At 37.0% G+C, this 26,238-nt stretch overlaps 1 protein-coding gene across 1 annotated transcript in view; it reads right to left on the bottom strand.

Moving 5' to 3' along the window:
- The window catches only part of SOX5 (SRY-box transcription factor 5), a 749,035-nt gene that overhangs the window by 45,585 nt on the left and 677,212 nt on the right, over positions 1-26,238 (bottom strand). The window contains exon 11 of the mRNA XM_052640182.1: positions 7,359-7,536. Coding sequence (XP_052496142.1) covers positions 7,359-7,536 — 178 coding nt within the window. The remainder of the gene's footprint in view (positions 1-7,358; positions 7,537-26,238) is intronic.

Genomic DNA, 26,238 nt, shown 5'->3' with positions numbered 1-26,238 from the left:
AAGACTGTGAAGTATCTACTGCCAGTCTCACACCCTTTCTGATTTCCAGCCATACAGGTCTGTCTACCAAGCTTCTCTACTGGACTGTCCCACGCAGCATGTCTAGCATGGAATTCATCATCTTCCCACCACCTCACTCTGTTCTTCCTACATTCCATGTCCCTTTCCAGTTGCGCATCCAGTCACTTGGGAGCCAACTAAGATAACTCCTTCAGTTCATATGTACAAAACAAGACAACCAGTGTCTGGGGTTATGCCTCCTCCTTAGCTCTCAAATGTGCTTTTTCTCCTGCTTTTGCTGAAGCCACCTCCTATCTCATTTGGGCTAATGTTTTCACCTCTTAACTGTTTTCCCTCTTTAAGCATACACCCCTTGAATCTCTCTCATACTCTGCTTCCAGCTGAAGCAGTCCAATATCTTCCAAAAAAGGAAATCTGAATCACTTCACTTTACCCAATTAAAAACTCAACTCTTGCTTTCCTGGTAGCTCAGCTGTTAAAGAATCTGCCTGCAACGCAGGAGACCGCAGTTCAATTCCTGGGTCGGAAAGATCCGCTGGAGAAGGGACAGGCTACCCACTCTAGTATGCTTGGGCTTCCCTGGTGATTCAGATGGTGAAGAATCCTCCGGCAGTGTGGGAGACCTGGGTTCGATCCCTGGGTTGGGAAGATATGCTGGAGAAGGGAAAGGCTACCCACTCCAGTATCCTGGCCTGGGGAATCCCCATAGATAGAGGAGTCCAGTGGGCTACAGCCCATGGGGTTGCAAAGAATTAGACACGACTGAGCAACTTTCACTTTCACTTTCCTACCCCAGAGCTTAAAGGAGCACTTCTTAAGTCGACGATCTGAATATTCTGTGAAAAAATAATTCCATGTTCAAAAGAGTTAAGGGAAATACTAAATTAAAGTTTAAAAGGTTTCTCTGTGACATGTATTCCCCAACTCTTGAATACATTAATGCGACTGTGAATCTTCCAGAGATAACAACAGTATCATATTCCAAATATCCTGGAACAAGAAACTCTTTAATGTTCCCCCAAAAGCATCATTCTGGGATAAATTCCAAACACTTTAAAATGGCCTAATAGTCTCATGATATCAACCCTGCTTATCCTTCCCACGTCATTTCCTGCTGGTTTCTCAAGAGCTCTGTGCTTAAGCTGCACGGAACGATTTCCTGTTCCAAGGACAAGCCTTCCTCTTCACCCCCTCCTCTGTCTCCCGAGCTTTCCTCTTAAACTGAAATAGGCGCTTTCTGGTGTGTTTGGGAATTTACTCAAATGTCAAGCCTTCTTAAGAATTTTCCTGACATACCCCAGACAAGCTCCTTGGCACCCTTAGCACTTCTCATCTCCAGGCTCCTGCAAAAGCTTGGAGATGCTTTTACTGTCACATTGTCTCTTGTTTTCCTAAGTTTGTCTTTCATGCGAATCTATGAGTTATTTGAGGGCAACTTTTTTTTTTCCTTTCAGCCTTTTATTCCTTTGGCCCATGGTAGAGTTTGCTGAAGGAATAAATGCATATTTCTAAGTTGAAAGTATCTTCCTTTGTAATTCCAAGTTCATTGATGATCTGCTTCATCATATAAATGGGAGTCCGAACCACATGACACAGGTTTCTTAAAATTCATGGCTTTAAAGTGTACTATCAGGGTAATACAAATTCTTATTTACTGCATTTAATTATTTTATGTAGAACTTATTGGCTGTAGTAAAAGTAAGGGAACATGTGTTTCAAGTAATATTCAAAAAATATTAAGCTTTTTCTGTTTTCTGAGGTCACTTATCAACATCAAATTTTTGGTATCCTGATATGCAGCCATTTCTTCATCTATTAAAATTTGTGAGAATTAGATAATAAATGTGAAATTAAACTGTAAAGTGTTATGCAAATATTAATTGTTAGATGCTGAATAATATGCTTAACTTCCTGATAATCTAGTGGCTTTCTAAGAAATGATTACAGTGTTCTTGTTCAATAACCTACCTTCACAGAAGCTTTTTCTCATTAAAAATGTAAACTAATGAAATTTACAGCTAAGATGCTTATTCACATCATTGTATTTTAAGTTAGCAAGTTGTAGAGATAAATATCACATTACTGGACTTGAAAATATTGCCCTTCATTTTACTGAATCAATGTGCGTCTCCTACATTTGGTCAGTAAAGTTTTACATTTCACGCGTTAATGCCTCTGAGGAATGAAGGGCAAGAATAATATGTTCCAATATCCTCTGAAGACATGATGGAACAAAGACTCTAGATATCTAAATCCTTAGTTTGAGACTTTCATCTGCTTATCCTCCATACTTAGCAAAATGTATGGCATAGAGACAATATTCAATACCCATTTATGGGATGAATGAAGGAAAGGATAAATAGATGACTGAGAAGAACATCTGAGGCAGAGAGGCTGCCAACAGGTAACAACTAAAAAAGATGGCATGCAACCCAGAGACCATGACTGTAAGGCCTCAACCTCCACTCGCTGTGAGGTTTGAGTAAGTGACTAGGTGGTCACGTGCATTTGTTTCCTTACAATTCCAATAGTGGTAAGAACTACAGAATCACAGGACTGTCCTCACTGTGACAGGGACTTACTCAGAATCCCTGGGTAAACGCTTAGCCTCTTTCAGCTGCAGTTCCTTACCTGGAAAGTAACAATTTCTGACTAGATGACAGGGATATTTGTTGCTGTTGTTTAGTCGCTCTGTTGTGTCTGACTCTTGAGACCCCATGGAATACAGCCTCCCAAGGCTCCTCTGTCTACGGGATTCTCCAGGCAAGGATACGAGAGAGGGTTGCCATTCCCTTCCCCCAGAGGATCTTCCTGACCCAGGGATAGAACTCACATCTCCTGCACGGGCACTGAGACACCAGGGAAGCCCTAGTTAAAGGTGTATAATTTTAAAATAAACAGTGAGAAAACAGACTAAAATGCTTTGATAAAAGTTGAAAGTTATACATATACACAGGAAAGGTTGGAAAGGGCAGTAAAGGAAAGATAACATCTGGTCAAAAGATTCTAAAATTATCCACTATTCTTCTGAAATATTCATGCTTTTTAAGGAGCTTTCAATGGTGCTGCCTATCATTTGCATATCATACAAAAGTATTCTTATAGAATGCAGTGTAATATTGCTCACCAACCTCAAAAACTCACACTCTTTACTTGTAGCTAATAGATATATAGCAAAGAGACCCATGTCATTAACGATAACTTAAGTTATCTTTCGATCCACAGTTTTTCCTGGCTTATTAAGGGCATAACACATTAATTTTTCTTTCAGGGGTGACCTTTACAACACCATTAATGCTCACAGCTTTTATCCTACTACATTATTACTCATTACAGTTTCAGCTTTCAACATCTGCATTTGTTGAAAAGAGAAAAGTAAATTGTAGTGGCATCAAATCCTCAGAAAATATGAGGGATGTGTATGTGGTGAAGGGCCTTCTCAGGGAAAGAAAATAGGAGAAGTTTCAGTAGTGGAAAAGTCAGATGATAAATGTCATTAAATACATTCTTGCCTTTCTAAAATATTTTGTCATACTTAATCCTCAGAATGCTGAAAGAAAAACTCCTCACATGACAAAAAATGCAAATATATCAGTTATTCCCTTAAAGATTCCTGTTCTGGGGCTATTACAAAAGTATCTCATACACCAACAGTGTCATATTTATGAGCTTTCATGTCTATTATGGAAGTGAATCCTTTTTGCCAAATAAAATATTTTTCCTTTTACATGCTTTGGACATGAAAGCAAATCTTATCTTGGTGTCTACTTTGGATGTTGAGCAGAGTAACTGAGAGATCATAACAGAATGGTGCATAATGATAAAAAGAACACATGTGCCCCAAACCATTTTCAAATTCTTAAAACCTCCATTTTCTTTGTTTCTCTTCTACGGCCGCCCCACTGGCCCTGACTGACTTGCTCTTGGCAAATAATCTGGAAGCGAACGTTGTGGAGATGGAAGCACTGGAAATATGCTCCTTCAGCTTTCTTTCTGTCCATCTCACAATTTCTTTGTAACTTTACCCTTTTTCTCCCCTCATTTCCTCAGTCTTCGAGAAAAAAGGGGCATTTCTTCTTTCCAAAGCTAATGCTGTCTCATTTCTTCTTGATCTGTCATCACCCATGGAGTCTTTCATATCTAAAAATGTCTCAAATTCATCTTCGTTTATATATATACACATATAATTTCCTATTCTAAAACCTGTCTCTACTTAGTCTTCTCAAAATATAATCACCTCTCAACACCAAGCTTACAAAAAGACTGATTCATGTAGCCATTGCACTTTCTGTCTTCATGTGCTTCGAATCTTTGTAATTGGAAGTCTCCTAAACCATTCTACAAAGCCTGTCTGTTACAGTCTACCTGTCCATGAGTTCCAGGTAGATCTGAAGGCTTTTCTTCTTCATGTTCTTTCATTCTTCTACAGAATGTGACACCATCATAACCCCTTCCTTTTTCAAATTTCAATTTGTCCTAGACAAGCAGGTCACTGTTTTCTCATCATCTTTATTCTAATATGCTCACTTGTTCTTTATCAGTTTCCCTCTTAAAAAAAAGTGTGGTGGTAGTTTAGTTGCTAAGTTATGTCCAACTCTTGCAACCCTGTGGACTGTAGCCTGCCAGGCTCCTCTGTCCATGGGATTCTCCCGGCAAGAATACTGGAGTGGGTTGCTCTTTCCTTTTCCAGAGGATCTTCCTGACCCAGGGATCAAACCCAGGTCTCCTGCCTTATAGGCAGATTCTTTACTGACTGAGCTATGAAGGAAGCCGAAAACACAAAAAAAGTGTGGTACTTTTGAAACATGCCCAAAGATAGACTTTGATATTGATTAGAGTTGGGGCCTAATTCCCCTTTCTCTGAGTTGGGCTGAACTTAGTGATTCTGTTATAATGAAAAGAATAAAGGAGAACAGACTGAGTGACTTTGGAGACTAGATCATAAAAGGCACCGTGGCGTTCTCTTTGCTCTCCTTCCTGGATCACTCACTCTGGGGAAAGTTAGTTGTCATCCTATGAACAGCTCTATAGAAACATCCACATGGCAAAGTACTGAGGTCTCCAGCCAACAGCCATGTGAGTAAGTCATCTTGGAAAAGGATCCTATATCCCCAATAAAGTCCAGGTCCCTGGCTTCCATCTTGACTGGAACCATAAGAAAGACCCTAAGGTAGAACTAGCAGCTAAGCTGCTTCCCTATCCTGACCCTTAGAAGCTACGAGGTAATGAATGTTGGTTGTTTTTAAGCTGGTGAAATTTAAGTTGGTTTGTTACACAGTAAGAGATAATTATGGGCTTCCCACGTGGCTCAGTGGCATAGAATCTGCCTGCCAAGCATGGGATGTGAGTTTGATCCCTGGGTAGGGAAGATCCCCTGAGAAGATAATGGTAACCCACTCTAATATGCTTGCCTGGAAAATCCCATGGACAGACAAGCCTGCATGGCTACAGTTCATGGGGTCACAAAAGAGTCACACACAACGTAGTGACTAAACAACAAGAAATAACTATACACAACATATAATACCTCTGACTTTTTACCCCACATCCTTTCTTACTATACACACTCTTTGGTGAACTTATTTGCTCTGATGGCTTCCAGAACCTCATTAAGGAATAATTTCCATGTCTAAAATTCTAGCATCCCTTTCACATACCAGATTTACTAATTAACAACATCCTCCTGAACTTCTCTACCTAAAGTGATGCCTGAAGTTTCAAATTCAACACGTATTTTTGTCTTGCCCCACCCTACATCTGCTCTGGTCCTTTCTTTCACAGTTCAGGGTGTGGGGAAGCACTATCCTTTCTATATTGTAAATTCAAAACCCCCGACTTCCTTGTCTCTAACTTGAACCTCACCAGATCCATTTTACTGTGGATGCTGCCGCTGCTGCTGCTGCTAAGTCGCTTCAGTCATGTCCAACTCTGTGCGACCCCATCGATGGCAGCCCACCAGGCTCCCCTGTCCCTGGGATTCTCCAGGCAAGAACGCTGGAGTGGGTTGCCATTTCCTTCTCCAATGCATGAAAGTGAAAAGTGAAAGTGAAGTTGCTCAGTTGTGTCCAGCTCTCAGCGACCCCATGGACTGCAGCTGTGGGTAAGTTACATCAATTAGTCTTTAATGATATCTCTTCAACTGATTCTGTCCTTTGCTTTATCGTTGCTTATTTCTAGCTTGCGTAACTTACTCTTGTCCTCCACTAAAATAGTGACTTCCCTGATTCTAATCTTTGCTGCCAATACTCTTCTTAAAATTCTGATCAAATTGCTGTCTGAAGAAAAAGTAAAAAACTTCTTAGGGTAGCATCCCATCAGACTCCATCTGCCCCTTTCGGTTTTAACTCTGATCGATTTCCACTACACACTCATTCTATATTCCAGTCAAATCAGTGTATTTCTCAAAAATATGATATTTTACTCTGGGTTCTATCTTACAGCATAAAATACCTAGGGATACATCTTTTTTTAAGGCTCCATTTGAATTAGTCTATTCTTAATCCTTCCCAAATAGAATTTAATAGTTTCATCTTTTTGATTATAGGATTGTTATCTGGGTGCTAGAACAGCACTTGCAACAGTTGATTTAAACTATAAGACAGATAATTCCCCCCACCTTAACTGGACCCTGGCTCCTTGAGGGCTGATCTGTGATAGACTCCACATAGCTGCAGGCAAATAATAAATGTTAATAAATGTGGGTTGAAATAAGTATTTACAGTCTAATTTATGTGTTACTAAAATAAAGACTACTGGAATTTTAAAAAGCTTATAGAAGCATTTTCCAGTGTTTGTTTGCTGAAATGACAATCGTGAAGAAATGAAGTGACCAACTTTTTATAATATTTTGGTGTAGTGAAGTAAATCTCAAGAAATATGGAACTGAAAAAAAAACAACAACAAAAAGAAAAACTTGACATCCTGATGGCTGACTATGATTCAGGCAGAATGTACTTCATCATCATGTATACTTCATACACATCACACAAATGGAAATAAATTTCAGTGACTCAAAAGGCAAGTCACCTAACAACAACAATCTGGAACCAAGGCTCTCTGTGATTAGCCAGTTAGGCCTCTTTTTCATAAACTTAAGAATATCAGTCATATCAACAAACATAACCAATTCAATTAGATTTTCAGGGGGGCATTAGCACTTGGAATTTAGTTATACACTTCAATTTCATGTTTAAAACAGACCTGTGAAGTTCATCATATTGAAATTCTCCTCTGGAACTAAAGTCACGTAGAGACTATGCGTGATCTGCCATTAAAAGATGTTTTCATTCAATTGTCATAAACAGAAAATCAACAAGAACAAAAGAAACAGAACTTACCTATTGTGCTAACTCTGGCTGAAGGACTAGCTAATGATGCTGGGACAGAGGCTTTGAGGGGGCCTGCCCCACTGTTTATTCTCAGAGCTGGCATATGGGGAGAGGTGGGTGATGTGGGTGATTTGCCATCAGAGGTCTTGGGTTTAGCTGATAGGTTCAGTGGCTGTGCCACTTCATCCTGCAATGATCATTAGAACATGAGCTGTGATAAGGAAAGTCTGATTAAAAATGTCTAGAAAAACATAGGTATAATGCCTGTCATTTCCCATCAAATACTACCAGTCCGTGATCTTAACATTCGGCTTGAACATTACAGCGTTTGGTTAGGTGTCAACAATGGCACTTTCAACTACATATTATGAAAAACCTTTTATATAAGACAAAGTTCACATGCACTCCACTATCCAGAGCATGTAACTGATGCCACCTGCAAAAAATATTAACAAAGATATTATTTGTACTATTCACTTTTATTGAGAGACAGTGCATAATTTGCATAAAACTATAATGTAGATTTTTTTTCAACCTGCAAAGAATAGGTGTTGAGTCCCAACCATATTTGGATCCTGGTGCTTAGACAGTATACCTAGAACCTCCATGATGGAGGAGTTAAATGGTGTGTACCTCTGATTAGAACTGTTCTCCAAATTACACACAAAAAAAGAAGAAAACTTTCTTTCCTAAAAAAGAAATCTTTTTTCCTAGGTTTCACAGAAACACTTTAGGGTTTGATCTAAAAATGAAAATACACATAATTAGCATTATGTTAACATATATTATTTATTTATATGCAATACTGTTCTAAACATTTAGCATTACATTTTTAAAAATCCAGATTTTCCTTACAGTGTATTACATGGTGGTATGAAGATCAGCATGTGGCCAGCTCAGCATGTATGGTGACTTCCAGTTGTTCTCTGCTTGAATAGGTCAAGTGTACATAGTTTACATTCTATTCTATAAAATATTCTATTTTATACCTTTCTACGTCAGCTTTTTTGTAAGTTCAAATATAAAATTTATGGGTATAATTATCACTAAACTGTCTATCACAATATAAAAGAATCAGATTACCTTAACATTATATTACTGTTCTTTCATTGCAAACTAAGAAAGTTATTCCTTTTTTGTGCTCTAAAATTGCAATATGGTGTCATTTGTATTTTACTATTTATATAATCTCCAATTTTACCTATGTATTATTGTAAAACAAAAATTTGGTTGCCACTTAGTTTCATCTCCATGAGTCAAGAACATAAAATATCTACTAGTAATAGGATAACTTGTTGAAAGCAGAACAATTTAGAATCAAATGGTGTGATCTGGTGACATGGAAACATATTTATTAATGTGTACAAAATTTTCTATGTATATATTTACCCAAAACATTGAAATAAATCACTTTACAAAAATGGCATGATATGATATTTCAAGTTTATATTTTAAAAGTAATTTACTGTTATTCGATTCCATGGTTAGCTCCACTTAAGAAACTCATGAATAGGCTAGGGAAAATCATACTTGAACTTTTTTTTCAATTCTGTTTTCTTTTTCAGAGAAAATAACAGTTATTTGAAAATCCATGAGATAATTCAAGTGGCAATCTAGGATCATGATAGATGCATAAAAAATTATTGACCATGATACCGTATTTATATGAATTCATAGAATCTTGGAAGGAAGTATAATAATTCCATGACTGGTTCAATACATAATTTTGAGCAAAATATTTTAAAAACTACAGAGCAAAAATCATTCCCAGATCTTTCAACATTTAGTGAGTGAGTCAGTCATAATCCTTATACATGATGGCAGATCCCCAGAATACTGTGCCTTTTTTCCCTATCCTCCAGTGTGGATGAGAACTTCTCAAAATGTGATCTCTAAACTAGTACCATCAGCACCACCTGGGAACTTGCTAGAAAGGCAGATTCTCTATTCTAGAAACTCTGGAGATAGGTGCCAGCAACCTATGTTTTAACAAGCTTTCCCAAGTAATTCTGATACACACAACCATTTGAGAGTGAAAAAGTCGGCTTAACACTCAACATTCAGAAAACGAAGATCATGGCATCTGGTCCCATCACTTCATGGGAAATAGATGGGGAAACAGTGGAAACAGTGTCCGACTTTATTTCTTTGGGCTCCAAAATCACTGCAGATGGTGATTGCAGCCATGATATTAAAAGACGCTTACTCCTTGGAAGGAAAGTTATGACCAACCTAGATAGTATATTGAAAAGCAGAGATATTACTTTGCCAACAAAGGTCTGTCTAGTCAAGGCTATGGTTTTTCCAGTGGTCATGTATGGATGTAAGAGCTGGACTGTGAAGAAAGCTGAGCCGAAAAATTGATGCTTTTGAACTGAGGTGTTGGAGAAGACTCCCCTTGGACTGCAAGGGGACCCAACCAGTCCATCCTAAAGGAGATTGGTCCTGGGTGTTCATTGGAAGGACTGATGTTGAAGCTGAAACTCCCAATACTTTGGCCACCTCATGCGAAGAGTTGACTCATTGGAAAAAGCCTCTGATGCTGGGAGGGATTGGGGGCAGGAGGAGAAGGGGACGACAGAGAATGAGATGGCTGGATGGCATCACTGACTCAATGGACATGAGTTTGGGCGAACTCCGGGAGTTGGTGATGGACAGGGAGACCTGGCGTGCTGCGATTGATGGGGTCACAAAGAGTTGGACACGACTGAGTGACTGAACTGAACTGAACCTTACATAGTTAAAGGGAGATTATTTAAAAATTTTATTTATGAGGCTTCAAAAGTCTCCAAAAACCTTCCTCAATGTAAGGGGGTAACATTAAAAATACATAATGGTATCTCAAATCTTTAAAATGTTACCAGAACATATTGTAAGCTAACAATATGAAATGAAAACATGCATATGCATAACAAACTAAATGATGCTGAGATTCCATGGGTCACTATGGATTAGAATTCAGATTTTCTCTCTGTTATTCAACCTAAAAATCCTGTCATACCAGAGTTTTATCAACTATTTACTGGGGCTTTCCAGGTGGCGCCCATTGTAAAGAACCCGCCTGTCAAGGCAGGAGACATAAAGAGATGTGGCTTCAATTATGCAACTGTAAATACAGAAGGCACTTTTCCCGTTATAAAAGTTGTACCTGCTTGCTAGTGTCTGCATGAAACTACTGGGTTTTTTCATGGTAGCCTGAAAACTCTTTTGACCGCGTCACCCCACAGCTCTTGCAAAAGTTTTGAGGGGATGAAAGTGAAAGTGAAAGTCACTCAGCTGTGTCCAACTCTTTGCGACCGCATGAATTATACAGTCCATAGAATTCTCCAGGCCAGAATACTGCAGTGGGTAGAGTTTCCCTTCTCCAAGGGATCTTCCTAACCCAGGGATCAAACCCAGGTCTTCTGCATTGCAGGCAGATTCTTTACCAGCTGAGCCACAAGGGAAGCCCTTGAGGGGATACTTGGAGAAATTAAAGGTGGCTGTTTCACTTGATTGTGCAGAAAGAAAGGAACACATCCTCAGAGGGGCAACAGAGATCTATGAGCACGGGGGAAATCAAGTCTGAGTGTGTGTACTGGGGTGAAGGGGTGTTCATGAAGATGATGAAGACATGGGTGCTGATGGGGTGAAATGTCATATGCTTAGCTTTAAGCACTATGTATTATAAGCCCATACTAAAAAACTACCAAAAGCACTGATGACATCAAGAAGCCTGCTGGAATCTTAATATTCTCCTGCATTCAAGGCAGCTCAGATGTCTGAAAGCCAAAAAGCACTAAGCCCCAAGGACATAATAGAGGTTGACGGCTCCAAAGCTGATAGATATATCATTCAAAACAGCCTCTCCTTCTCCTTCATTGTATGACCAGGCTAGTGGTATATAAGAATCCACAAGCCTGATCCTTATACTGGTAACTATATAAATAATTTTGACTCACTGTATGATATTATTTCCCAATTTGGTTTTTTAAATAATTTACTACTGAGCTATTATACCAAATGCCCATTATTCATGAAGAATACAAAAATTACAGTAGTTGTCCATTTCCTATTAATTATTTTTTATTTGACTAGATGAAAATTGTAAAACCACAACTATAAAATGGAGGTGGACTATTTACGATGTGCATTCAAATAATTACAAATATGTACCATAAACGCAAAAAGTAAGGTTTTTCTATGTTGTTTTTCACTTGTGATATCTTATCATTTAGGAGAAACATGAAAACATAGCATGATTAACCACTATTCTTAACAAATAAAACATGTTTATATTATAAATAATTAGTTTACATATGAAATAATGTTAGTTATTTTGAAGGTTAGGAAAGTACTAGAAAAGATGGCATTTATATGAAAGTACACCATCAGGCACTGAGGAAAGCAAGTTCCTTTTAATTATTAATACTTGTCCAACTGTTGAATGTGGTTGCCAGTTGAAAGTTTTGGAGATAGCATATTTCATACTTTTATCATTTATACACAAAGTAATAGTTAAGAAGAACTATTAGCTATATTGCTGTTGAATAGCTCTAAACTTGTACATGAAATTATAAGGCAAGCATTTAAGCTTTTAAATGTGTAGCTAAGGTAAGCACATTTTAACTAACTAAAGGTAATATTCTACATAGTTATGCAATTCACTATAAATATTTCAAATCATTTATTTAATCTTTAATACTGTGAAGTGATTAATAACTTCAGAAAGGAAACGAAGGCTCAGAAAGGTCTAATGAAACCCAGGTTTTTGGACTCAACATACAATACCCTTTTCATTTACATGACGAATTTAAACTTAAAGAGATGCTGATGAAATATAATTTCTGAAATTCAGCCCTACACCTTATAATTCTATCACATAATAAACCACATAAAGTTCAGTATACATGCAATAAAATGAACTAACACACACATTTGGGACTTTATATATATAGTTTAAAAGTTGAAGCACAAGTTGTTAACTTGTTTTGGTGATTTTTTAAATGCTTCTCTGTTCACTACACCATATAGCACCAAAACTTTCCCTCAATAATACTAAAGACTTGTTACATTAGTCTATTCTTTGTGAAAAATACCAAGTGTTCATGTATAATATGGCAGAAAATATAACAATTCATACAATAACGTGCAAGAAAATACTGTTTTGTACATCCAAATACAAGTTTTAGGAACCTATTCATGACTATAAATTCCCTGAATAAGCAATTATTAAATCTTAGTTGTCTAGGATAGAATGCAAAACAAGGACAATCCAAAAAACATATAGTTCAGGAATGGCCCACTTACAGCTCTTATGAGTTGTCTGAAAGCAAACATTTCACTTAACATCAGCTTGTGGTTACAGTACTAGAGATATTGCAGAGATTCTAATGAATTTGTATCCCAGCCAATGAAAATCTCCCATACCTATAAATTATAAATTAGATAAAGAAAAGAGCTTAACACAAATATATTGCCTTAAACGCACCAAAGAAATATCAATTATGATCATTAATGCAGCAACCATTTCCTTAGAAACTTAACACATACTGTAAAATAACTATATAAAGGTAATATATATTCATTTGGTTTTCAAACCTTAAGTCTTCTCTTACAGCTTAGAGGTAAAAAACCCACCTGCCAATACAGGAGACAAGGGTTCAATCCCTGATCCAGGAAGATCCCATATGCCATGGAGCAACTAAGCCTGTGCACTAGAGATATTGTGCCTGTTCTCTGGAGCCCATGAGGTACAACTACTGAGCTGGCATGCTGCAACTACAGAAGCCCACACGCCCTGGAGCGCATGCTCTGCAACAAGAGAAGCCACCACAAAGAGAAGCCTGTGCACCGTAAGCAGAGAGTAGCCTCTGTTCGCTGCAACTACAGAAAAGCCCACAGCAATGAAGACTCAGCACAGGCAAAATAAATGAACAAATGAAATTGTAAAATGCTTTTAAAAAGTCTGTTCTAGAAAAAGACACGCTACTATATTACAACTGCATAATACTCATAATTCTGTAATGTGCAAAGACCAAATTCGCTACAGAAATCAAACAATTTATCAAAGAACAATCATTCTCCAGAATCCTGGAGGGTTATTTCTCTCTCCACGCTCCTGAGCCTTCCTTCATATTTTTGCTGCTGCTGCTAAGTCGCTTCAGTTGTGTCCGACTCTGTGCGACCCCATAGACGGCAGCCCACCAGGCTCCCCCATCCCTGGGATTCTCCAGGCAAGAACACTGGAGTGGGTTGCCATTTCCTTTTCCAATGCATGAAAGTGAAAAGTGAAAGTTAAGTCGCTCAGTCATGTTCGACTTCGCAACCCCACGGACTGCAGCCTACCAGGCTCCTCCATCCATGGGATTTTCCAGGCAAGAGTACTGGAGTGGGTTGCCATTGCCTTCTCCGAGTCATATTTTTGCTAAGGAATTTTAATAGAGAACTAGAGAACAGGGATACCAGTATCCTAAAGAGGTCTACTCCTTTCTTCCTATTTGCATTCTTGTCCTTCACAACATAGATCTCTACCAACATGTGGGAGCCTGGACCACAAAATGCACCATTAAGGGGATGTGCACATGATCTCCAGAATAAAAATTTCATCTTTATTTACTTTCTCTTCTCATTATATAGTTGATGATGTAATTCATGTCATATCACACTTGTCTCCAAATTTCACTTCCTTAAATATTTACCTAAAGTAGTTATTGAAAATCAAACATTTCTTTGGTAGTTAACAAATGTATAGCACTCTGACGACAAAGAACAAGACCATATACACTTACCTAATCATCCATCCATTCATTCATTATTTATTAAATGGAACTTCAACTATTTAACAATGGGTATTTTATGCTGGGCATTAAAAAATGTACATCACTTGACATCAAGATATGTGGCTTTGAGGCTTTTGCTTTGTGTGTCCAGTAACAAAGATGTAAAAAAGTGTGCTTACTTTTTATTCAAGCCCTAGGTATAGAGGTATGTGAAACTATGTCTTATTTAAAATGAATTCTTTAAGGACACTTTGTCAATGGATTTAATATGTTGTATAAATGGGGCTTCCCTTGTTTCTCAGACCCTAAAGAATCTGCTTGCAATGTAGGAGGTGTGGTTTGGTCCCTGGGTTGGGAAGATCCCCTGGAGAAGGGAATGGCTACCCACTCCAGTATCTTTGCCTGGAGAATTCCATGGACAGAGGAGCCTGGTGGGCTACAGTCCATGGAGTTGCAAAAAATCAGGCATGACTAAGTGACTAGCACTTTCATTTATAAATATACTTTGATTCTCTAACAGCCATGCAAAGATTTTATATATACATATATATACACACACACGTATGTATATATATACTATCAGACTACTTGTGCACAATTTGAAAATCGTTCCCATATCTATCATCAACACTCACGTGAAGGAAGTAGCGGTACTAACATACGGGGAGGAACAGAAGCATTCATGAAACATATTGCAAAATTAATCATGATGCTGCTATTATCCTCTCTGATGAAGTAATCACATTAAAATAAGCATGTAAGCTACATAAAAGACTGAAATGCATAATGTGCGCTGTGGCCACACCTCTCTTCCTTAGCTTGTGTCTACTTCATCTTTTTCTTCTATTTTTATTATTCACTGTAAGAGCCCTCTTTCACCTTTTGCACCCATGTAAGGCATTTTCTCCTTACAGTTTAGCAGAAAAAAACAGTAAACACTAGAGATGAAAACAGAACAAATATGATATCACCAAAAGACGTGTTTCCCTCCTTTTTCCTTCATGGAGAATTTAGATGAGAAAAGGTTTACATTTATGTGCAAAAGAGAGTCAACTAAAGTTAATATATAAAACTAATTTTAACAATCTTAAAATTATTTCCTTAGCATGTGAAGAATTAGGAATCCTAATCAGGTGGCCACTCCAATGCCAAATTTAACTAGTAACTTCCTGGTACCTAAAAATCAAGGCTATCATCTTAGACAGCATCTTACTTCTTAAGCCCTTTTCATGAACATACCCTTGCTATGGCACTTCCAGACTACAAGATGCCTTGTTAGCAGGAGAGAGAGTGCTCCACGAATTCTCTGATAGGTATGCTTTGGCTGTGTTAATGCTATCATTAGACTTTATTGCCATTTAAATTCAAGTCTTAAGTTATTTAGCTGAGGGTAATATGTTCTGGCTTCTCATTTGGCTTCCTCATTTTGCCATTTTACACTTTTGCTTAATGTACACCTGCTTCTTTTAAAAGTGGATGCTAGCAGTGTAGTTGGGGGATATTTGCTTCAATGTGGTAATCACACATTGTGTTTACATTTACACTGCTGGCCCTTAATTAATTGAAAGGTATTCAAATCGTATTCATCATCTAATTTGTTGTTTAAAATGTCCTCTGTTCTTTCCCTAAAAATACTTTAATAGATTTATTTTCCTTGTTTTCTGACTTATTGATTTAAAGCCTCAAAAGTGTAAATTATACCCAAAAATACACCTACACATACATTTGAAAACAGAGAGGAAAGACTGTAGCTTCTGGAATATTAGTAATATTTCACGTATTTTTTCTAATTGAAAAACTTCTTTGAAATTCCTAAACCAAAAAGATGCCATTTTTTTACACACCCAGTTTTCCTGTGATAGCTAGCCTCCAAGATGTTCTTGTTGCTGTGCAGTCACTAAGTTTGTGTCCAACTCTTTGTGACCCCATGGACGGTAGCACGCCAGGGTCCTCTGTCCTCTACTATCTCCTGGAGTTTGCTCAAATTCATGTCCATTGAGTTGGTGATGATATCTAACCATTTCATCCTCTGCTGTTCCCTTCTCCTCTTGCTTTCTATCTTTCCCAGCATCAGTGTTTTTTTTTTTTCCAAAGAGTCTGTTCTTTGCATCAGGTGGCCAAAGTATTGGTGCTTCAGCTTCAGCATCAGTCCTTCCAATGAATATTCAGGCTTGATTTCCTTTATGGAGAAGGAAATGGCAATCCACTCCAGTACTCTTGCCTGGAAAATTCAATGGACAGAGGGGTCTTGTAGGCTACAGTCCATGGGGTCGCAAAGATTTCCTTTAGGATTGACTGGTTTGATCTCCTAGCAGTCCAAGGGACTCTCAAGAGTCTTCTCCAGCACCACTATTCAGAAGCATCAATTCTTTGGTACTCAGCCTTCTTTATGGTCCAACTGTCATATCCGTACAAGACCACTGGAAAACCTATAGCTTTGACTATATGGATCTTTATCTGCAAAGTGATGTCTCTGCTTTTTAATACACTGTCTAGGTTTGTCATAGCTTTCCTTCTAAGGAGAAAGCATCCAAGATGGCCCCCAATAATTCTTGCCTCCTAGTATTTATGCTCTTATGTATCCCCCTCCCACAATGAAGAGGACTGATCTACATAACCAACAGGATATTGCAGAAATGACAGTTTGACTCCTGAGGCTAGGTCATAAAGGACATCACAGCTCCAACCTTCCTCTTTCTTGATTGCTTGCTTTGGGACAGGGTTTCTCAACTTCAGCACTAATGTTTTTTGACTAATTCTTTGTTGTGAATGACTGTATATTGCAGAATGTTTAGCAGTATGCTTGGCCTCTACCAGTAGATGTTTCTAGTGCCTCAACTACAGTTGCAGTGTGACCAAAAATATCTCCATACACTGTCAAACGAGTCTTCAGGGACAAATCACCCTTAGGTGGAAGCCAGGGTCATGTCTTGAGGACACTTAACCAATGGAGAGACCCACCTGGCAAGGAACTGAGGCCTCCCACCAATAACCAGTACTTATATGTTAGGCATGTGAGTGAGCCACTTTGGAAGTGGACATAACCAGGAGAGGTCAAGTTTTCAAGAGACTGTAACCCCAGTGGATATACTAGTACCAGACAAGGTTTCAAATGACTAACCTCAGTTGACACCTTGGCTGCAATCACATGACACTCTTAGCTAGATCGAACCAAGTGAGCTACCCTCAAATTCATGACCAACAGAAATCATCTGAGGTAAGTGTTTATTGTCTAAAGTCACTAAATTGGGGGGTATTTTGTGAGGTAGTGATATCATAGCCTCTGTAAGAGAAAATTGTAGCTAATATACATGAAGTTCTTATACGATTCCAAAGCACTTTTTACCTAGACCTCATTTTGATTCTTGAAAAAATCCTTGTGTCTGATTCTTCAACAATAATACGCAATTACATCTCATACGCAATTACATCTCATGAATGTTCCTCAGTTTCATTTATGTATTTTAAGAACTAGACATCATTCTTTTCTTCTTTTTCTTTCCTTCTCTTTTAATATTTACTGTCCCTTCTCCTTAACATTTATAACTTAGCTTTTGAGATTTTAATTTTCAGTTCAGTCAGTTCAGTTGATCAGTGGTGTCCAACTCTTTGTGACCCCATGGACTGCAGCACGTCAGGCCTCCCTGTCCATCACCAACTCCCGGAGTTTACTCAAACTCATGTCCATTGAGTCAGTGATGCCATCCAACCATCTCATCTGCTGTAGTCCCCTTCTCCTCCCGCTTTCAATCTTTTCCAGCATCAGGGTCTTTTCCAGTGAGTCAGTTCTTTGTATCAGGTGGCCAAAGTATCAGAGTTTCAGCTTCAGCATTAGTCCTTCCAATGAATATTCAGGATTGATTTCCTTTAGGATAGACTGGTTGGCTCTCCTTGCAGTCCAAGGGACTCTCAAGAGTCTTCTCCAACACCACAGTTCAAAAGCCTCAATTCTTTGGCATTAAGCTTTTTTTATAGTCCAACTCTCACATCTATACATGACTACTAGAAAATCCATAGGTTTGACTAGATGAACCTTTGTTGGCAAATTAATGTCTCTGTTTTTTATATTCTGTCTAGGTTGGTCATAGGTTTCTTCCAAGTAGCAAGCGTCTTTTATTTCATGGCTGTGGTCACCATCTGCAGTGATTTTGGAACCCCCAAAATAAAGTCTGTCACTGTTTCCATTTTTCCCCATCTATTTCCCATGAAGTGATGGGACCAGATGCCAAGATCTTAGTTTTTTGAATTTTGAGTTTTAAGCCAACTTTTCCACTCTCCTCTTTCACTTTCATCAAGAGGCTCTTTAGTTCTTCTGTGCTTTCTGACATGAGGGTCGTATCATCTGCATATCTGAGATTATTGATATTTCTCCTGGCAACTTTGACTCCAGCTTGTGCTTCATCCAGCCCAGCATTTCTCATGACATATTCTGCATATAAGTTAAATAAGCAGGGTGACAATATGCAGCCTTGATGTACTCCTTTCCTGATTTGGAACCAGTCTGTTATTCCATGTCCAGTTCTAACTGTTGCTTCCTGACCTGCATACAGATTTCTCAAGAGGAAGGTCAGGTGGTCTGGTATTCCCATCTCTTTCAGAATTTTCCACAGTTTATTGTGATCCACACAGTCAAAGGCTTTGTTATAGTGGATAAAGCAGAAGTAGATGTTTTTCTGGAACTCTCTTGCTTTTTTCAATGATCCAATGATCATCATTTTAATTTTAGATTACCTAAATTTTATTTTAGATTAACTTTCTGACTGCTACTTTTTAGTTTCAAAACTTTCTAAAAATAAACTGTAGAAACAGTTTCTGTACATTACTTAGAAGAATGTCATATGGGAAAATCTTTAGCTCACAATACCAAATGAAAGCATACTCACAGAGATACCATCGAGTAAATTTTTTGAACTATTTGGAAAGAAGAGCAACAGGAGGAATACAAGTGTGAACAACAATATTTGATGAGAAGAGTTATAATATGAAAGAGTATAAAATGTATGGTGTTTCAGATTTAACCTTGGTTAACCTCATATTCCTACACAGCTTCAAGTTCCTAATAATAATTGTTAGTTCATCTCTTGGTGTTTATTACATCAGGTTGATTGCTATTATTTTTTAAAAATGATTAACAGTTCTTCTGTTAAGAGGCTAAAAGAAAGCACAGAGCAATGAGTTGATGTTAATAAGCATACCAGCTCCTCTCTTATTAACCTCTAAATATAAATCTGCAAAAGCTTTTAAAAATGCTCTTAGAGAAATTAAAGAGTTGACCATTCCATGAAAAGGAAGAATTAAGTGTTTTCCTGACACCACCTAACCAGCCCTTAAACTAGTAACTAGAGAGTATTTGTCACTGTTACATTTCTGTTAGTTCCACCTGGAGATGTGTGAAAAAAATGAAGAACTGCAAAGTTATCAAATGATGGCATGGATTCACACAGCAAAACTCTCAGAGCAATTCAGATTCATACATTAAAATTTAGGGAATGAAAGCCATAGCTGATCAAATTCTACCACCTCTATGTTGGGAATGGTACTTCAAACCTATACCTGAATTATAAAACCAACCTCTCCACCTGAATCTACAGAAGGAATTAATATAAAAAGTAGAGCAGAACAATATAGACTCTCTGCCCCGCTGAGGTCACATATGTGTGTGTGTGTGTTTAGTTGTGTTTGACTCTTTGAAACCCTATGGACTCTAGCCCGCCAGGTTCCTCTGTTCATGGGATTCTCTAGGCAAGAATACTGGAGTGAGTTGCCATTTTCTTCTCCAGAGGATTTTCCTGACTCAGGGATAGAACCCATGTCTTCTGTCTCTCCTGCACTGCAGGTGAAATTGTCACCACTGAGCCACTGGAGAAGGAGCGGTAAATAATCACATGGAGGCCTATTATTCAGAGGAGGAAACACTCATAAAAATGTGAAAAGAATGTGTTGATCTTGAATAAAACAAAATGAAATACTTAGAAGATCCTCACAGGGCTAAAACATTCCTTTAAAAATATCTAAGCATTCAATCTAGGGACTGAAATTTTTCTAGGTCCTGGGAGAAGTTTGGTCTGGTTATAAACAGATAGATCATCTTTAAACAGCCAACCCAGGAGAAAAAGGGAGAAGAAATAGAAGGCACAATCATACATAAGACATTTAATAGGAACTCTAGCTAATTAGATCAAAGATCTCATTTCTAGTTTCCCCACATGCACGCATAGGTTCTAATGGGCTCAAATCCCCAGCAGTCTGGAGACTCCACTATGACTGGCCACTTCATGTTTAATACAGTTAATCAGCATATTAGTGTATTCTGGGAAGACTTGAAAGAGGGTCAAATTGTCTAAGGCTCAGAATCTTGGAGATGGACATGCACAGGTGTAGGTTTCTGTGTGTATGAGTGACTGTGCATGTGTGTGTGATAGATTTGAAGATGAAGGAGACAAAGCAAAGGTTAGGGAAGGCTAATGTAACAACTTGTTATTAGTGACTAGAACAATCATACCACTGTGTTTCAGTTTATTGTGTTAGCTGTTTTCCTGAAGTGTTGATGGCAAAATAATCAGATTTTAAGTAGTTTAAGAAGACTTTAGACTTTAAAGGGATTTTTATGGATTAGTTGAGTACTCACACTCTTTATAGAACAACTTTCTTGGGTAGGCATGAGTATATTGTCTTTTTTTACCCACATACAGTTTGAATAGAGAAATACTAAATATTAACTAATAAATATTAATTAAAATGGACAGTTACGATTACTCAGTGACTCATTAAATTCTGTTTCTTTCTATTGTTATTTTTCATAAAGTGTTTTAACAATTCTTTACATCTACATGCGTTGTGAACATCATTTTGACTAGTGAATAAGAAAATAGGAGCATATGTACCACCATGAGGCATCCCTCAACATTTGAATCTTTTCAAATGAGTTCTTCACTGCAGAGTTCTTCCCAGTCTTCAAAACATTTCTGCCTTTTCTTCTTGCTTTTTCCCCCTTAGGGTTGAAGCCTTGACATCTCCGGGAGCCGCTGGTTTCTACTCAGAGATGTCAGCTAATAGAATCATTGTTAGGAACTCCTTAGTGACAGGTTTCCTGTTGACTGGACTTGAAACTTTACTAGATCAGTACATCCAAACTACAACTCTTCTCACTTCATTCAGTGCATTCAGGGGCAGTCATTGAATACAAGGGGTACAAAGTCCAAAGATAAGTAAAAATAAAACATAAATGCAAATCTCATTTCTCTCACTTCCATTTGTTTTAACCCAGACTAATTTTCACCCATGAGAGTAATATTAGTGATCTTCATTTCTGAATATAGATTTAGAAGAGTTGTCCTATTTGCCCTGGTCTCATTTTTTTTGTCATGTGATAGGTTTAGTCTATAATTTGTCCCACAAGCATCTTTTTTAGATATTATCCCCTATGGTGCTAGTCATGGGGCAGAAGGAATTTATATTCCATTTGGTGAAGCAATATATAGACAATGAATGACACAACAGTTCAAGGCTATGTGAGTTGCCTTTCCCTTCTCTGGAGGGAATGGATTGCCGTTCCCTTCTCCAGAGGATCTTCCTGACCCAGGGATCAAACCCAGGTCTCCTGTGTTGTGGGAAGATTCTTTACCATTTGAGCTACAGGGAAACCCTTGTAAGTTGCTAGAAAAATTTAATACAGTTAGTTAACTGTACAACTCAAACAACTTAGAAGTCTGGGGCAGTGACCCCCTTGCACAATCGAAAATCTAAGTATGACCTTCGACTCTTCCAAAACTTAAGTGCTGATACCCTAAGGTTGACTGGAAGCCTTACAAGTAACATACAAAAATGATCAATACATATTTGCATGTTATACACATATTTTTATGCATTCATCACATACCTAGCTTTTTCTTATTTTTTCTCTATTTCTAGGCTATGCAGTTTGTGCAAATTTTTTCAGATTGTCACAAATCTCCAAAAAACTTTCCCAATATATTTGCAAAAAAAAAAAACCCTTCATGTGGGTGGACCCATGTAGTACAAACCCATGTTATTTAAAGGCCAACTATTTTTTATTGTGATTAATCCAAAAGAGTGTCATGAAAGTTCTGAAAAAAGTCTGCATTTTATTTAAACTTTGTCACAATGTGTTCGATTCACTAGTCTAGGACTAGGATGTGGATTTTGGATGTCAGATGTTTAATTTAAATGAAATTTTCAAAACTTTTCAAAAGGTTATAATTTCCTTATTCTGTTGATCCTGACACCTTTTTCTGAAGAGTCTGAAAATACAAAGAGGTGTCAAGGGTATGAGCCTTTAGAACATTAAGTACTATAAAATTTGCTATTGTGGATTGGATGATTTTTTACTAGAAATAACTATTTTCCCTTCTTTGAGATACTCATCCAAAGCAATTACTTTCCAATTGTTATTGACAAAGTATTTTTTCTTTTTCTCATAATTAATCTATTAGAGAGTAAATAGAACAAAAGGCATAGTACATGCCAATGGAATACCAAAATTATGTAAGCTTTACCTGAGAACTTCTCACTGCAAAAGAAATGCTGACTTTATAATGCAATTTTGTCATCAAGAGAGACAGTTTTCAAAAAAAAAATTAAATACTAATAATTCTTTACACTATTATTATATATATATTTAGGGAGAATCAGTTAAATATTATAACACATATAAAAGTTTAGTAAGTTTAGTAATCTAAATACTAATAAATTTAAAAAATAAGATGAATACTTTTATTATATCTGTTCATTTTTAAAACTGCTTTTCTAATATTATTCAATTTATACCCTGACATCTAAACTTTATGTTACAAAAAATCCTCATATATTTTGTCTTATTTTATTTTAAGTCTCCCAGCAAGAGTGTGAGACATTATCAATCTTACTTCACAGACAAAGAAATTGAAGTTAGAGTTATTCAAAGATTTGCCAACAGCCATAACTTTATTAAGCTTGGGACTCAAATCCAAGTTACTGGCCTGTAAGTCTAGGCAAGTTTTCAGAGTCGCATCTTTATCAGCTAAATGCCAATGGGGAAAAAGTTGTTAGCAATAACTTCTTTGAGGAATCAGACTAATAACTGAAATCTTGCAATTTCTTCATAATTCTGAAAAAATTCTTATACCACATTATGATAGGGGCCATTATGAGCTCAATTTAGGTAATATTAATCTGGGTTCTTGCAAAAAGTTTATAATATCAAATCATGAAATATTTTAACAAAATAGCTATAAGTAAGCATATAACTAAATTACATTCTTTTTACAAAAGAGTAAATATTTCAAATAAATGCATAAACATCCTCAATACTGTTATTTAAGTGGACTTGTTTCAACATAAAACATATGTCAATTTATGTATATATCCAAATGCTCTCCATTCATTTAGTGAGGAAGCACAGGTTGGAAAAGACTTTTAGCTCACCTACTGGCTTGACCAAAGGCTATGGTCCCAGGTTTATTTCAAGTGAGTTATGTCAAGGGTTAGCCACGGGCCATTTTATAGTGATTTATAGCTGATGTCTCCAAATCTTCTTTTATTTTAATGATAACCTTAATAGAATCATTAAGGCATTCTTTGTCTTCATGGCAGTGACCAGGAGGGAACTGATGTCTTTAAAAAATTTTAAGGGATGAGGATTATTTATACAGAATGGCAGTTAAGGCCAGTTTTTAACGTTGCACCCTAGAGATGAAACATTTTTTTCTCAACGTATTGAAGATGCTTGGCTTGATTACATATTCTGCCTCTTCTTGTTATAATATTAAATTCAAGGTTATCTTCCAAAGAAAATTCAAAAAAGATGAAAAGACTTAGAACTGAGCATGAGGTTTGAGTATGATTTTAATTATAATGATCTCAAATTTGTATTATGCTCTCACAGCATAGTGATTCTAAAGTGTCTGTATTGAGTTAAGCATGCCATAAAGCATGAGGAATTGCAAGACTGATTTATCAGATATTCATTTAAGAAATTGTCAATTAAAATAATTAATGTGTAGTGAAACTCAGCTGTAATGCCTTATGCTTAATTTTTCCCAACCCATAACATTAAAAGAATAATACATCCCACAGTCTGGATGGCTTGAAAAATTTTATATAGCAACTGGAATGATATCATTACATAAGAGTTTCAATGATATCTTTTCAACTAAACTAAGGAGAAAGGGCATTTACCTAGATTTAACTTTATTTTGAATGTTGCTTTGGGTCATTAGATTGCCAAATAAAGTGAACCTGCATTTATGGTTATTTCAGTAAAGAATGGAATATATATATATATATATATACATATACATATATATATAATATATAATGTATATAACATCAATAATACTTATATATAATATAAGCAAGTGTGTATATAGGTAAAATATTTCTCTGCCATACTTAAGTAGATTGGCCTAAAAGAGAAGCAGAGAAAGATAATGTTATAAAAATAAGAGAGAATAAAAAAAATTCCCTCCTAAAACTCTGTCAGTTAAACAGTATAACAAAAGTGCCTGTATTAGTATAAACCTATGTCTTGCATTTCAGCACACACTTCATTCATCAACATACACAAGGGAGGCCACTCACTTGAAGATGCGCTCATAGTAAACAAATTAATGAAGCTAATGTATAAAGCAGAATACTAATTAATTCTTTAATTTAGACCTGACAGAATATTGCTGAGCTTTTTAAGATATTCTTTTTCTAGCTTCAGAATTCAAAAAAAAAATCAAATTTTCACTGTCAGAATCAGGGCAAAAAAAGTAGTGAGTATAATTATAATCTGTGTCCACCAGTTTCACATTCACAGACTCAATCAAATACAGCTGATACAGAAAGCCAACTGTACCATACCATTTTACATAGAGGACTCGAACATCCTATAATTTTGGTGTCCAAAGCAGTCCTGGAACCAAACCCCTATGAATACCAAGGGATGACTATACTTCACTCAGACTACTGCAAGGACTGATAAATTATATAAGTTTCATTACATATGATATCTCTCAAATGATCAGAGCCCTCATATTTCCTGAATCCAGTGTGAAAGTCTGACAGGATAAACAATGACAAACCTTAATTTTAGGTTCCATAACCTTTCTGTACATATGTTCTTTCTACATAGTACAATAGCATTAGTTTACTATTCTTAGGTACAATAATATTCTGCTCAATGCTGCACTGAGATTATTCTCAAGCCATGGATCTTTGGTGCTGCCATCTAAGGAGTCCAAAATTCAGACATTTTTATTTAACACAATAGGTTACTTCCACAGATGATTTGCTTATTTGTTTGCTTGTTTACTCTTTTACTAAAACTAGAGCAATGATTATATGTCAAGTATTACACCAGGTGCTAAGGATGAATATGATAAGCTCCCTGTCGTCAAGTGACTCAGAGTCACACAAGGGAATGCAAGTGCAATCAAGTGTTATAAGAATGCATGCTCAGTCGCTCAGTCGTGTCTGACTCTTTTGCGACCCCATGGACCCTAGCTCCTCTGTCCTTATAAATTTTCAGGCAAGAATACTGGAGCAGGTTGCCGTTTCCTACTTTAGGGGATCTTTCTGACTCAGGGATCAAACCCATGTCTCTTGTGCAGGATGCTGGGATACTATACCAAAAGTACATGTCTATGCAGTGTGGTATATGAGGGAAGAGCCAATTCTATGTAGAGGTGATAGTTGAGACACAGCTTATGAGTTGGTGCAAGGCAAGAGGGAAAAGTGGAATGAAGAGGGCAAATGGAATGAAGAGGACAAAAGCATTTCAGAGAGGTGGAATGGCACAAACACAGGCAAAAAGAGGTAAAATAACATGACACATGAGGGAAATGATTCCATTTGGGACACAGACTGCTGAGATTAGGAGAAAAGTAGAATAATTTAGGCTAATGAGGTGAATGGAGCTAGATTACAGAAAGCCATGGCAAGGTGGTCAGACTTATACTTTTAGACATTTTATCTTTACATTTTTATTCTTCTTAAGTTCACCAAACTAGAGATATGTTCGTGTTAGTTATTTATTTCTTTAAAATTCAGATGAAATTCCATACTCTACTCTTTCATACCTATATATCCTTGCAGAGGTTATCTCATTTCCCTTTAAAAATCTTCTAAATGACATACCTTCTGGA

Source organism: Budorcas taxicolor, chromosome 5, assembly GCF_023091745.1.
Source record: "Budorcas taxicolor isolate Tak-1 chromosome 5, Takin1.1, whole genome shotgun sequence".
Classification (NCBI taxonomy): domain Eukaryota; kingdom Metazoa; phylum Chordata; class Mammalia; order Artiodactyla; family Bovidae; genus Budorcas; species Budorcas taxicolor.
Note: the sequence above shows the minus strand (reverse complement) of the source record. Positions and strands in the feature narration are given on the sequence as shown.